The sequence below is a fragment of the Chelonia mydas genome, chromosome 3, assembly GCF_015237465.2.
Source record: "Chelonia mydas isolate rCheMyd1 chromosome 3, rCheMyd1.pri.v2, whole genome shotgun sequence".
In the NCBI taxonomy this organism is placed as follows: domain Eukaryota; kingdom Metazoa; phylum Chordata; order Testudines; family Cheloniidae; genus Chelonia; species Chelonia mydas.
In genome coordinates, this window is record NC_057851.1 from 167,869,959 (window position 1) to 167,883,277 (window position 13,319).

The window sequence follows — 13,319 nt, forward strand, 5'->3', positions numbered from 1 at the left end:
TGTAGAATTTTTGAAAATAAATATTTTTGAAGTTCTTTGTTTTGGAAAATTTCAATAAAATATTTAATTTTAAACTCTCAAAAATCTGCTTGGAATGATGATTGGGTTCTGTTTGTTTTTGTCTTGTAGGACACTTGGCTTTATCATTTGACTGTGGCTGCTGGGAGCACCAATGTAAATGTTGGATCAGAATTTGAACAGCTTGTTTGCAAACTGTTAAATGTGGAAGGGGAGCACAGTAAGTTTATTTCTGGTTCCACATAATCTTAATACTTATCTGATCGACTATATTCCAAGTGTATTTGTCCCAAATTTGTCACTCTTTTTTGTATATATCAAAAGTGAAGTTATAGTTGTAGGCAGAGCTTCCAGTGCTTTTAATACTTGTGTTTTGATATAGTCAGTTTGTTAATTCAGAGCATGTTTTTCATGAACAGTAAATGTTTAGTCACTAGGTTTCAGTAGAAAAGACCTTAGACATTTACAGACATTCAAAACACTTTATTCACGGAGAAGCAAGAGCTCCATAATAGGCATTTTTTGGCCTTTTGTCTTCCAATTTTAATATGAATTAACCACAAAAGTGAATTAACCACAAAAGGGGCCAAGACCCCTTAGAACTTTCCATCCATTTTAATATACTTTAAGTTCTTGACGTTCCTATAATGTGCTACTGATGGGGTTATATTTATTGGTTGCTAATGAGTTAGGACACTGCTATCTAGGTGACTAGTAGAGATGGTTGGTTTAGACTACCTGTGCTGCCTGCAGGGTCAAAGGGCTCCAAATCTTTCAGAGATCTGTTGGCCCAGTAAGAAGTGCTACTTGTTTGTTTACATCAGGGTCTGAACACAGAAGGCCTTGTAAATGCAAACCAGGGCTACAACTCTGTAGATGATTTAGTACTAGCACCCTTTCTCTTGGAAGTGGTGGAGATAATAGGGGGAGGCAAGTGTCTCCCCAGCAGCCTTTAGGTCAATGTGTGGTACATTTTCAAGCCAGTAGGTATAACTGAAGGTGGCACCACCAATACCTATCCTTCCCCTCCACCCCCGCTCCAAGTGCTCAAAACCTGGCTCCACTACTGCCAGTCAGAATTACAAAACATTACATTACATAAATTATGGTTCACTGAAGTCATTAAAGTTTTAGTCTTGACACAGACAATAGCATGATGATTCTGCTAAACAGAAGGGCAGTAGGGGAAAACTTGCAACCTACAAAGATAGGACTATTTCAGCCCTTGAACATCATACCAACAGTACCCATTCCAGCCTGTTTCCTCTATGAGACTTAAAATAAATGTGAGGCTCTTCTGAGGTGTTGTATAGGGAGAAAGGGAAGCACAGGACACCTGGATTCTATTCCTGGCTCTGCCACTGTCTTGCTGGGTGACCTTGGGCCAGTCACTTCCCCTCTTCGTACTTCTGCTTCCCCATTTCTAAAATGGCAGTAATGATACTGACCTCCTTTGTAAAGTGCTTTCATATCTACTGATTGAAAGTGCCATAAAAGAAGTAGGTTTTATTAAACAAAGGACTGTTGAGTCACTTCTCTTCTTGCCAACAAGCAAGCAGGTTGAGTACTCATGGCAGAAATTTCACCTTGCCAAAATAAACCCACTCCTGCACTAAAGTGGGGTAGACATAGATTTTGGAGAAATGGCCATTTGCCCCCACACGGTGCTGCTGCAGCAGGATCAAGCATGAGCAAGTTACACAATAGTCTCCCATGAAGAGTCAAAAATGAGCTGAAGCTTTATGATATGTGTCTGTCTGCCCAAATTCAGAATTACATCTTGTTCCTTATGGCCAAAACATTGTTGTATTTGGAAATAGAAACTGAGTTTTTAATTTATTTAAATATCTCTAGCTCAGCTGTAGACACTCAGTCTCTAAAGCAGTGGTGGGCAACCTGCGGGCCGCATGTGGCCTGTCAGAGTAATCTACTGGTGGGCCGCGAGACAGTTTGTTTACATTGACTGCAGGTACGGCGGCCCACAGCTCCCAGTGGCTGTGGTTCACCGTTCCTGGCCAATGGGAGCTGCGGAAAGTGATGCGGGCTGGCTGTCGCTTCCTGCGGCTCCCATTGGCCGGGAACAGCAAACCAACCACAGCCACTAGGAGCTGTGGGCGGCCGTGCCTTCGGATGGTCAGTGTAAACAATCTGTCTCGCAGCCCGCCAGCGGATTACCAACCAGTCACGTGCGGCCCATGGGCCACAGGTTGCCCACCGCTGCTCTAAAGTCTGTGGAAAAATGTACTTAACTGGGGCATCTGCTGTTACAAATGCTGAGACTGATCTGTGGACCTTATCCTTGTGAGTAGTTCCATTTAAATCAGTGGGACTATATATGGGAATAAGGATTAGTTCATGTGAGTTAGCATTTTCAGGATCAGGCCCTAAACTTGCTGATATTAGACAACACGAGCGAGAATGTATGTTGGGTGTCTACACTTAACTAGTTAAAGCCTAAAAAAAATAGCTTTTAACAGAGTCTTGTAAAGCAAAAGGAGAATGTGTGTGCTGCCCTTAAGGCAATCAACAAGGAAAGTGGCGATGTTCTGAGTCCTCTACAGTATATCAGCACTGTTCTCTTGTTCATAGTATGTCACAGTAGCATAGCTTGCTATACTTTTTCATTTATTTAGTCCCTAGCATCTCCTGAGTGTAAGTCACTTCCCACACATAAGGAAAGAAGATGCTTGAGTTCTTGTGCCCGACTAGTCCAGGCAAGTTAAATCACGCTAGTGGCTAGATTCTGGTGTTCAGAAGTATACTGGCAGTTGGTCTTGTTGAGCCTCTTGGGCCAGAAATGTGACTTCTGAAACTCTTCTAAGCAGAGCCTTATGGTATCGACTTTTCTAAAATAAAATAACTTTATGTAGGAACTTATCATTGGGATATGAACCTTGGAAACAATGAGCCAAGTGAACAGGAGTTGTACCAGACTTGCCTACCTTGAATGTACTGTTTTGATTAGAGACACACACAATGGAGCATACCACTTCAAACAGTGATCTCAAACTAATCAGATTTGAGGTAGTTCAATACTTGAATGGGAGATTTCTTGGGAAAAAACTCAAGCTCTGAAAGAAATAGTTTGATGCATTGAATGGTGATATCATTCCCATACCTGTCAGAATTTGAAAGCCATAAACATGGCTACGTGGGAAAATACACAGGGAAGACCCTTTCAACTCAACTGTGATACATTGTACTAGGTGTTTGGAGGGTCAGAATGGAAACCAAATACATATTTTGCTGAAAAAGTAGTGATTGATATTCAGTCATAAAGACAGATGAGTTTGTTTTTCTGCTGAATCGCTATCTAGCAAGGTGTTAGGGAGTACTGTGCTAGGGAAGCAATGTTTTTCCAGGTGAGATGCAACACCTAGGTCTGATGACACCTGCAGTTATTAAAAATACCAGGACTCTCCCCCCCCCCCCCCCCCCCCCAAGATCTTTTACAACATAGGTAATTGGATTCTGCCTACTTTAGTTGCCCTGAAATTTCAAACAAATGAGAGACTCTTACTTTACTATTAAAAGTGTTCCTATGCATTTTTAGGAGTTGGCTGTACTTTATTGGTGGCCAAAATGATTCCCATATGTAAAGTCAGTTACTAAGAGTTTATAAGCTATGTTCCTTTTGGATGGAAGATATTATGCAAAATCATTATCTTAAATGATTCCTTGCAAGCAGTGACCATGTATTATCTGTTCAGCCTCTCAAATTTGGAGACACCCTACTCTTTGTCACAGCAAAGAAGGAATTGCTTCCCCTCTTACAACACTGCCATCAGAGGCCCTGCAAACGGAAGCAATTAAATTATTTAAGGTAAAATCCTGGTAAATGTTTGTTTTTTTTCTGTGTGAGACTGATACTTTTTCGCTCGCTAAAGGTGTTCTGTTAACAGGCCTGTGTATGAGTGTGACTCACCAGCTAGCACATCCCCTTGTGGCTCTGTGTGGTGTAGGAGGCTCTCCTCCACTGACACCTGTGATGTTCAGATTCTTGAAACTTGGCCCTCCAGCCAGGTCACAATAATGCCACCTCTACGGTTGCAAACTCTTCAGGACTGTTCTGGAGTCTCCTGGAGACTTTAGAGATTAATCTTTAATTAAAGATTATGTCATGTGATGAAACTTTCAAAAATACATCCAACCAAAATTGGCAACCCTAGCCACCCCTTCTGGGGTGAGCCAAGAATCCAACAACGAGTAGTCCATTGACCTCTTATTCAGTCCAACTCCAGAATCAGTAGTCCTTATCTCAGGTATCAGGGGGTTTCAACAGTCCTTACCCCTTGCCAGGGGGGTTTTACTCCACCTTCCTCATTGGGCCAGTAGGGGAACCTAAGCCCTCCCACTTCACTGGGTTCCAGTCCAGGGACCCTTTAATAAGCAGTCAAGGCCTGCCTACACAGTCCCCTTGCTCTCTCGCTGGACTAGTTCTTACCTTGCCCTCTTGGGGGTTTCCCACAGACATTTCCCAGGCTCACAGTGTATCAGCAGCTCTCTCCTTAAGCTTCTTCCACAGTCTTATGGCAGAGCTTCTTAGCACTTTCTGCCACCAAGCTGGTTCTGCTGCAGAAGAGCTTTCTCTACTCTTCTGGCAGACAGCCCCTGCTCCCTACAGGCTCTTTCACCAGCATGGAGAATCCTGGGTAGACTTACTTGTCTAGCTTTCCCTCAACACTGCTTTGGGCTGCCTGATGCAGGCCTACCTACCTTCCTTCAGGGAGGCACTGTCTGCCAGCAGTCCAACTCAACAGCCTCACTCCAGCCAAGCTTCTCTCGCTGAGTAATAGCCAACAATCTGCTCTACTTCTTGGTCAGCCCCCAGCTGAGCTGGGTTCAGCCCTTTTAACTCTTCCCTCCAGGGTTGACACCTACTGCAGGTGTAGCAGGATGAAGTTTATTGAGCCCACAGACTCTCATTAACCCCTTTTGGCCCACTGTGAGGTTGGTACACCCATCACAGCCTGGAAAGAAAAGGTATGTCTTTATCTTCAGAACAGATAAGGCATGGACAGTGCTAGCTGAAGCCTCTCCACACTGTCCCACCCCCTAATCTGAAGAGATCATCTCTAGAGTTGAGAGAGCAGTTCAGTCTCCAGCCCCGTTTAACTTATGGCCTTTCTGCTGAGATTATCAGTAAAATTGCCAGTTAGCGCCCAGGAGGATAGTGGATTTTTGGACTGAGACTAAGATAATCAAATTTGTGGGCTACAAAACATCCATCAGATAGAGAGCTGGTTGAAATTTTCTGAAATTTGGTGTTTCAAGTAAATTTTAAGCAAACAACAACTACAAAAAGTAAATTAAATTGTTGTGGCTTTTTTCATTTTTTTTCAACTAGCTCTAGAGATGGAAGACATTTTACAAAATTCTGATGGGAAAAAAATGCAAAAAAACAAATAAACCCCAAACCATCATTTTTGCACATTTTTGTTTTAATTTTTGAATTAACTCTAATCATATGGTAACAATTGTCATTCATTTTGGACCTTGGCTGAATTCAAAGTGCGGATTTAGGAGGGAAAGTTTCTATTGTCCTTTTTCTTTTAAAAATAAAAAAAAATTATCAAGACTTTCATATACATTTCTAAGCTGGACCTGTGTTTTCCTTCTTGAGTTTAGTGAACAAATGAAAACTACACGTGTTTTAATAATAATATATAATAAAATAAAATGTATGTGAAGACTACAGAGTAAGATTCTTCAAAATATTTAGACCTAAAAAAAGTATATCATATTATTAAGAATAGTACAAAGAGTACACAGCAACTGCCCTTCTGCAAAGATGCAGCTCTGACAAGAGAATTCAAGAGATAGGTCTTTATCCTGTTATGTGCAGGTAGACCCCAGTGTTTGAGCACAGGTGATTGCAGAACAGAGTCCTTGGGTAAAAGCCCAGCCCCATTTAGGTCAATGACAAAACTCCCCTGGATTTCACTCCTCAAGTTGGATAGGTAAAAATGTGTTTTTTGCAGCTAAAGATTGCTACAGACTATATGCTAATGATTGTTACAGAGAAAAAGTACTTTTCTGCCATTTCTTTGCACGCTGAGGGATATATTAAGAGTTAGAAAGCAAGTTCCATGGATAAATGCTCTTTCTCCATGGACCTTATCCTAACATTATAAATTCTGCGAAGACCAAGTTCCTTCCAGTAAAAACTGTCTTGAGAAGTCATATGGGATAGTTTTTGGCTAGATGTAGAAAGGAATTGTATACATTCCATCTGTTCAGTCCCTGTCACTGGCATATCCAGCTTGTTTGTTTGAAACGTCAGGAGGGTCTTAAAGAAAAATGTCCATTTTATTTTGTTCATCCCCACAGCACAAAAGTTTAAAAGGGAATGAACTTTCCTCAGCACAAATAAACACATTTATTTGAAAAATGACATTCTGAATTACATTTGGCAAATCTGAACATCTATCACAGGAAGTAGTTATTTTGCTAGAAAGGGATGACTTATGTGACACTGTCATTATAAAGAACTTAGTGTTGGAGATTCTAAATTAATTCCCAACTTGATTTAGAACTAATGTATCAATCAAAAGAAAGACATTTGGGTTCATTTTCAGTTATTCTCCTGCTAATCAAAATTAGTCAAATATATCTAAAGATCTCTAGATAGAAGGAATCTAATCTGTTGATAGTTTTTCCCTTCTGTCTTGGTTATTAAAATAATTCCTTCAAGATTAATGTTTAAAATTTGTAAGTGGATTTAGTGATCATGTAACCAAGGGACTAATTATGTAGACCAACTGGAACCCACCTTTCTGGGGCAGGTGTTATGCAAACTTTCTAGGACAGCATTGCCACTGCTTTACGGAAGCTCCTAGCTATTCCAGCAGTGGAGTTTGCTTGAGCAGAGACTACCAGTAGTACAAAATATTATGCTTCTTTTGTGATGTGAACAAGTGGAGATAGAATGAGACCATCAAACTCATGGGACTTGAGCCCAGATTTTAACTTAGGACTCCTGAGCTAAAGAACTATTGCACTGACCCATTGTGCCACCTAATAGCTCCCCTCTTTGTTTCCTCTCCCCTTCCCACATTGACAGCTTTCCCAATGTGGAAATAATACAACTCAAGAAACAAAAAATCCTAACGTTCTGGTCAATTAGTAGTTTGTTGCATGAGGCCTTTAAAGTTTGTTGCTCTTGGTTCAGCAGCCTTGCCATGGCATGCAACGCCGCAACTGCTCTCAGGAAGAGACCAGCCATGATTGTGTTGTGCCCATGTTTTGTTTTTATACTGACTGCCTTTATAGTAGTAAAAGATTGATTCTGAGGTTTCCCTTTTGCGTTTCAAAGTCCTGAACAATGTACATAGGTCCTGGCTGTATTCAGAACCTTCTGAAAACTTGCCTGACATCACCTCATCATGTCTCAGTAGGTGATGGTGTTTTTGCTGTCATAGCTCCTAGTGAGTAGAATTCACATCCTGCAGATATCTGCCTCATTTTATCCCTCCCCAATTTTAAAAAAGCATTTGAAAATAGACTGTTCAGAGGTATTTTTATCTTAAATCTGGCCATGTAGAGAACCCCACTTCTTTCCTTATATTTTTCCAGTGATAGCATCTTACTTGTTTTTTAAATTTTAATTAATTTAATGCATGATGCTTTAAATATTATTGCACTTTTGTTATGAAGCACCTCTGTGAAGGGGTTAGGTGGAGGCTGATATATAAACTTACATATTATTATTTTATATCCAGACCTGCCAGTTGTTTATAAATGCTGCAGTTGACTCTCCTGCCATTGATTACCATGTATCTTTGGCACAGAGTGCTTTGCAGATCTGCCTCACACATCCCGAGCTTCAAAATGAGATCTGCTGCCAGCTCATTAAGCAGACAAGACGACGACATCCACAGAACCAGGCAGGACCAATACAGGTATGAATAACTTCTGTTAATGGAATGTCCTTCACCTGAGCAATGAAGAGCTTTGACAGACCATTGAGTACAGGAAAGAACTCTGCATGCTTAGGTAAAATTTACATCTTTGTGCTATGCTTTATTGTAAATCAGAAGAATAAGGGTAAAGAACATCCCCATCTCTTTTAAGGGCTGAACACAAATACAAGTGGGTTTACTTGAGCTAAAGTAAGGTGTAACACAGAGACCCCTATGGTTCTCCTATCAGCTGCTGCATGCTTCCTTGAGAGCCTGTCTTTCTTCCTGAGTTAATTCCAGATTCAGCCCCTAACTCACACAGCACATTTGTCTTTAGAATGTGCTTGAGGAGGGGCAATTAATTCCCTACATTTGGCCATGCACTTCAATATGCCTGTTTTCAAGACAAGTATCCTCTTTCCACTGCCTGACCTTACAACCTCCCACATGATCTTGTACACATACTGCATACCAAATAATGTATATGTAAAACCTAATTGTGGTTCTTCACTCTGCTTTATTAGGAGAACTTCATTGTTCTTCAAATTAGTAAGTAGGAAAAAAATTAAACTGAGAGGGGGAAAAGGGATTATAGTCTAAGTGGTATGTACAGATATGGATTAGTAGTGCATGTGAGTAGCAGTACACAGAGAGCTAGGAAAGAAACAGGAGAATTTAATGAGGGAAAAAGTTCATTAATACATTGACTTCATGTGTTTTTATTCATTACCCTGAGTGTATATTTGGAAAATTGTTAAATTGACACATACTGCAGTTGATGGTGTTAATTTAACCTTTCTCTTTTTTGACACTCTTATACCATTCATTGATAGGGCCTTTCTTTATGGATGAAAAAAATGTTGTTATAATCTTCCATAATGGTTTTAAAAGTACATTAAAGTGCTTTAATAAAATAAAAATAATGGGATGAGAGAATGTTTTGAGGTCCCAGATCATTACGGGGACATACGTTTTTTTTCTCTCAAACACTTTCATGTCACTATCCCTCCCAAATAAAAGTCTGATCCATCTCCCATTGAAGTCCATTAATTTTTCCATTAACTTAATGCCCTAAATGGGCTTTGAGAAAGAAACTCTGCAAATGCTTAGAGGGATAAAATAATAACATTCCCACCTAACCTGCAGGCAAGGTGTGAAACTGCCACATAGGTCATCCTCAGCATCTGTCCTGGGCCAGAGGAGTCTGGATAGGAGGATAGCATCAGCAAATGAAATCTGGGGGAAAAATGTATTATAGGTAGATCTATAGTTGAGGTTTCCTGATATTTTCCATTATAAGTCCCTGTTTTCAGTTGCTTATAACTTGGCCATCTTTAACCACTTGGGCTGATATTTTCCACATGAGGGTGTTTGCCTCAGGCTGATTTATTGTGGGAAATATTCAGTAAAAATGTTCAGCAGTTTCTCAGAATGAGGCCAAGGAAAAATATGTTATTTTACCCAAGTTAAAAAATTCTTGCAATGCTTTGTTGAGATGCTCTAATGCCTGCACGTTTTGGAGCAGGGACTTGAAATTTATTTGGTTGCGTTGGTGTTGGGGCTGTGCCTTTTCCCCCAAATCTGGTTAAATTACAAGACTCTAAAATTTTGTTTGCACGTGCTCAGTAGAGACTTATTAGAGTTTGGCAGCTAAATTCTCTGAATATTCCATGCATGTGGGGCATGCAGGAGCTGAACATCACTTGCATTTGCTCCTTCCACCACCCATGGGTAGCTGAGTTGCCATGCACAGGACCTGAGAGCAGGGAGGCCATCTTCCTTTCACTCTCAGTGCAATTGTAATTTGGCCCCCTTGAGTGTATGCATATATACAGTCTTTAATTACATGGTCACAAACTATTTTTTCCACAGTACTCAAGCCTTATTCAGTGCACAGTACGACTAGTGATCTGGGAATGGATCAGGATGTGTCATGAATGAGACTGTGGTCTGTAGGATCCCTGCTTTACTTGTTCCAGATGTTGGAGGTTGCGTAGTGAGGGAGGGAGGGGACTGCAGCAAGAGATGGAATGGTTTTGTGGTTTAGGGAATTGAATGCCACCTTAAATGGATTTAATTCCTATTTGATGCAGGACAAGTTATTTAAACCAATTTTTTCATTTACTATGTAGTTCTTCATTTCTGGGTGCCCCACTTGAGACACCTCTGGGCTGCAGAAGTGAAGGCACTCATAACTGCCCCTGGAATCCATGAAAGCTGAACAAATAAAATGCTACGTTCTCTGGAAAAAAAAAAGTCAGGTTATAGACATTTCAAAGTGGGCATCAAAATTATCTTACACTTTATTGACATTAATGTCTCTGTGCATTAGTTCCCCATATGTAAAATAGGGATAATAATATCACCTTACCTCACAAGGGTGTTGTGAAAATAAATTCATTAATATTTGTAAATCAGTGGTGAAGTGGTGAGCCCCATAAAAAAGCCCATGAGGAAATTAATAATGCTGTATTCAGAGTAGGTTTGAATAGTATGCAATAAATAAGTCTTGGGTCTACACATTGAACAATGAGGATAAAAAAAAGTCAAATAGCTGCTCATTCAGTGAGCATTGTTCATCCTGTGCACTGAATGAGGCAGGGGTCCTGTGGGGGAAAAAGGGATGTAATTATGTAATTAAAGACTATGTATAATGCATACTCACAGGGGAGCCAAATTAAGGTGGCACAGGCAACCTTGATTCAGGTATTTCCCAACATTTTAGTGATTGACTTTGCAACCTTAGTTTTCTTTTAATGCAGTTTTTTGTATGGAATTTTATATAAACTGAACCAAAAAAAGTTGCAGGGAGGGGGAGACATGGAAATAGAGATAAAGACATCTTGGGCTTCCGATGAGGTGGTATCCCAATTCATTTAAGTTTTTTATCTGTAGTTTTGAGCTTTTCCTTCCAATATAAAATTGTCTGTCATTTTATCTGGCATTTTGCACAATGAACTGCACTGTTGATCAGTCACCACAGCAGGAAGTTATTTTACTTTGTAAGATGCCCAAAATAATGTTTTTTTCTTTTTTCCAGGGTTTGCAGCTGTTAGCTCTCTGTGTTGGACTATTCCTTCCTCAGCACCCATTCCTTTGGCTCCTCAAACTTCACTTAAAGAAGAATGCCGATTCCAGGTGTGCCTACGTATTACTAGCTGTACAAGTCCCACTCATGGAACTTCTAGGATACATTTTAAAATCAACATTGACATATTTGTGGACAAATGCTACAAAAGTATAATTTGTACACATAACTTGTGTGCATCACTTGGAAAATTTATCATTTGTTTTGAAAATTGCACTACAGTATTCTGAACACATGATGTAAAAGCATGAAAAGCACAAAATATAGCTGTTACCCAAAACATTCTGAGGCAAATTCATTTCTGACAAAACTGTTAGTTTCAGTGGATTAACACCTTTTATATTCTCACCTTTGATGGAAAAATCTGTTGGAAACATTGCAAGGAAACCTCAGAGTTCTCCTTCCATTTGGATCTTTTAGAGGGTTTACTCACAGCTTAGCACATAGTGGATCAGTTCACGAGCCATGCCCTGTTTCTCTTTTTGTCACAGAACTGAATTTGGGAAATATGCAATTTACTGTCAGCGATGTGTTGAGAGAACCCAGCAGAATGGGGACCGAGAAGCAAGGCCATCAAGGATGGAAATCCTTTCAACCCTTCTAAGAAATCCCTACTACCACTCGTTGCCCTTCAGTATTCCAGTGCATTTCATGAATGGTATATACCAGGTACGGTTCATAAGCATGATATTTAACTTGCCCAATCTGATTTTATTTGCACATTGGTAAAGTGGTTATGTATGATAGCCAAGATGAAGGAGGGAGAACTATGAGCATTAAAGTAAATACGGCTTGAATTTCTCCTTGCTGGTAGTTGGCAAGGGAATAGGCAAATTTGATCAGATTTGATCAGTGTTTCAGGAAAAGAAAAAGTTTTGAGCAAAACATCTTTAAAAAAAATTAAAAACCCATTATTGCCGAAGTAGTATCCACTTGATTTTTCTTATTTAACCAATCAACCACATGAATGGAGCAGTCTGGAGAAGAGAGCGGAGTGTTAGAGGTATTCCTTCCAACTGAGCACCTTGGAAGCTGGGTAGCTTGTGGAAGGTCATGGAGGCACATGTGTAACTCTGATCATTACAGGCAGAATGTGCTCCATAGTCTCTTGGGGCCAATCAAGATCCCATTGAAGTCTGAGGGGACCTTTCTATTGACTTCATTCGGAACTGCATCAGCCCTTTGTGCCTAAATATGTTCCGAATGATTAGAGCTGGTCAGAATTTTCTGTCAATATATCTTTTCACAGAAAATAGCTTTTCAATTAAATCAAATAAATAAAGATCAATTTTCTTTAAAAAATTTCTAGTTTTGGCAATTGAAAAACATCATGTCATGAATAACGCTTGTTCCCCAGTGGCCTTTCATGCTGTCCAGGCATAACACATGCAACAGAGTCCTCTGACCCTCCAGCCAGGCTCCCTCCAGTGCCTAGACCAGGGGTGGGCAAATTACAGCCTGCAGGCTGGATCTAGCCTGTCAGGACTTTGGATCGATCCTGCAGGATTGCCACCCCAGTGGCGCTGCGGGCACCCGCGCCACCCTCAGAAGCGGCTGGCACCATGTCCCTGCGGCCCCTGGGCGAGGGGAGACAGAGGGCTCCGTGTGCTGCTCTCACCTGCAGGCACTGCCCTTCGTAGCTCCCAGTGGCCAGGAACTGGGAACCGTGGCCAATGGGAGCTTCGGGGGAGGTTCCCACAAGTGAGGGCAACATGCAGAACCCTCATCCCTCCCCTCCCCCAGGGCTGCATGGACTTGGTGCCGGCTGCTTCCGGGAACGGCGTGGGGCCAGGACAGGCAGGGAGCCTGCCTTAGCCCTGCTGTGCGTTGCTACCAGTCCGGAGCCACTCAAGGTAAGTGGCACCGGGCCAGAGCCCACACCCCTCCTGCACCCCAGCCCCCTGCCACACCCCACATCCCTCCTGCACCCCAACCCCTGCCCTGAGCCCCCTCCCACACTCTGCACCCCTGCCGTGAGTGCCCTTGTACATCCCACACCCCTCCTCTGCCCCAACCCCCTGCTTTGAGCCCCCTCATACACCCCACCTCCACCCCAACCCCCTACCCCAAGCCCCTTCCTACACACTGCACCCCCCCTATACCCCAACCCTCTGCCCCAGGCCCTACATTCATGGCCCTGCATGCAAGTTCCCCATCCAGATGTGGCCCTCAGGCCAAAAAGTTTGCCCACCCCTGGTCTAGACTCTTTTAGGGTTATAGTGTCTTTAAAGGTTTCAGAGTAACAGCCGTGTTAGTCTGTATTCGCAAAAAGAACAGGAGGACTTGTGGCACCTTAGAGACTAACCAATTTA

The 13,319-nt window shown here is 41.6% G+C and overlaps 1 protein-coding gene across 6 annotated transcripts in view; it reads left to right on the top strand.

Moving 5' to 3' along the window:
* The window catches only part of PLEKHH2 (pleckstrin homology, MyTH4 and FERM domain containing H2), a 121,593-nt gene that overhangs the window by 78,308 nt on the left and 29,966 nt on the right, over positions 1-13,319 (top strand). For 5 of the 6 annotated variants that reach the window (XM_037895828.2, XM_037895830.2, XM_037895829.2 and 2 more), the window contains 5 exons: positions 130-238; positions 3,729-3,841; positions 7,740-7,919; positions 10,960-11,057; positions 11,499-11,676. In XM_037895828.2, the coding sequence (XP_037751756.1) occupies positions 130-238; positions 3,729-3,841; positions 7,740-7,919; positions 10,960-11,057; positions 11,499-11,676 (678 nt within the window). The remainder of the gene's footprint in view (positions 1-129; positions 239-3,728; positions 3,842-7,739; positions 7,920-10,959; positions 11,058-11,498; positions 11,677-13,319) is intronic. The other variant, XM_037895832.2, reaches the window with a different exon arrangement.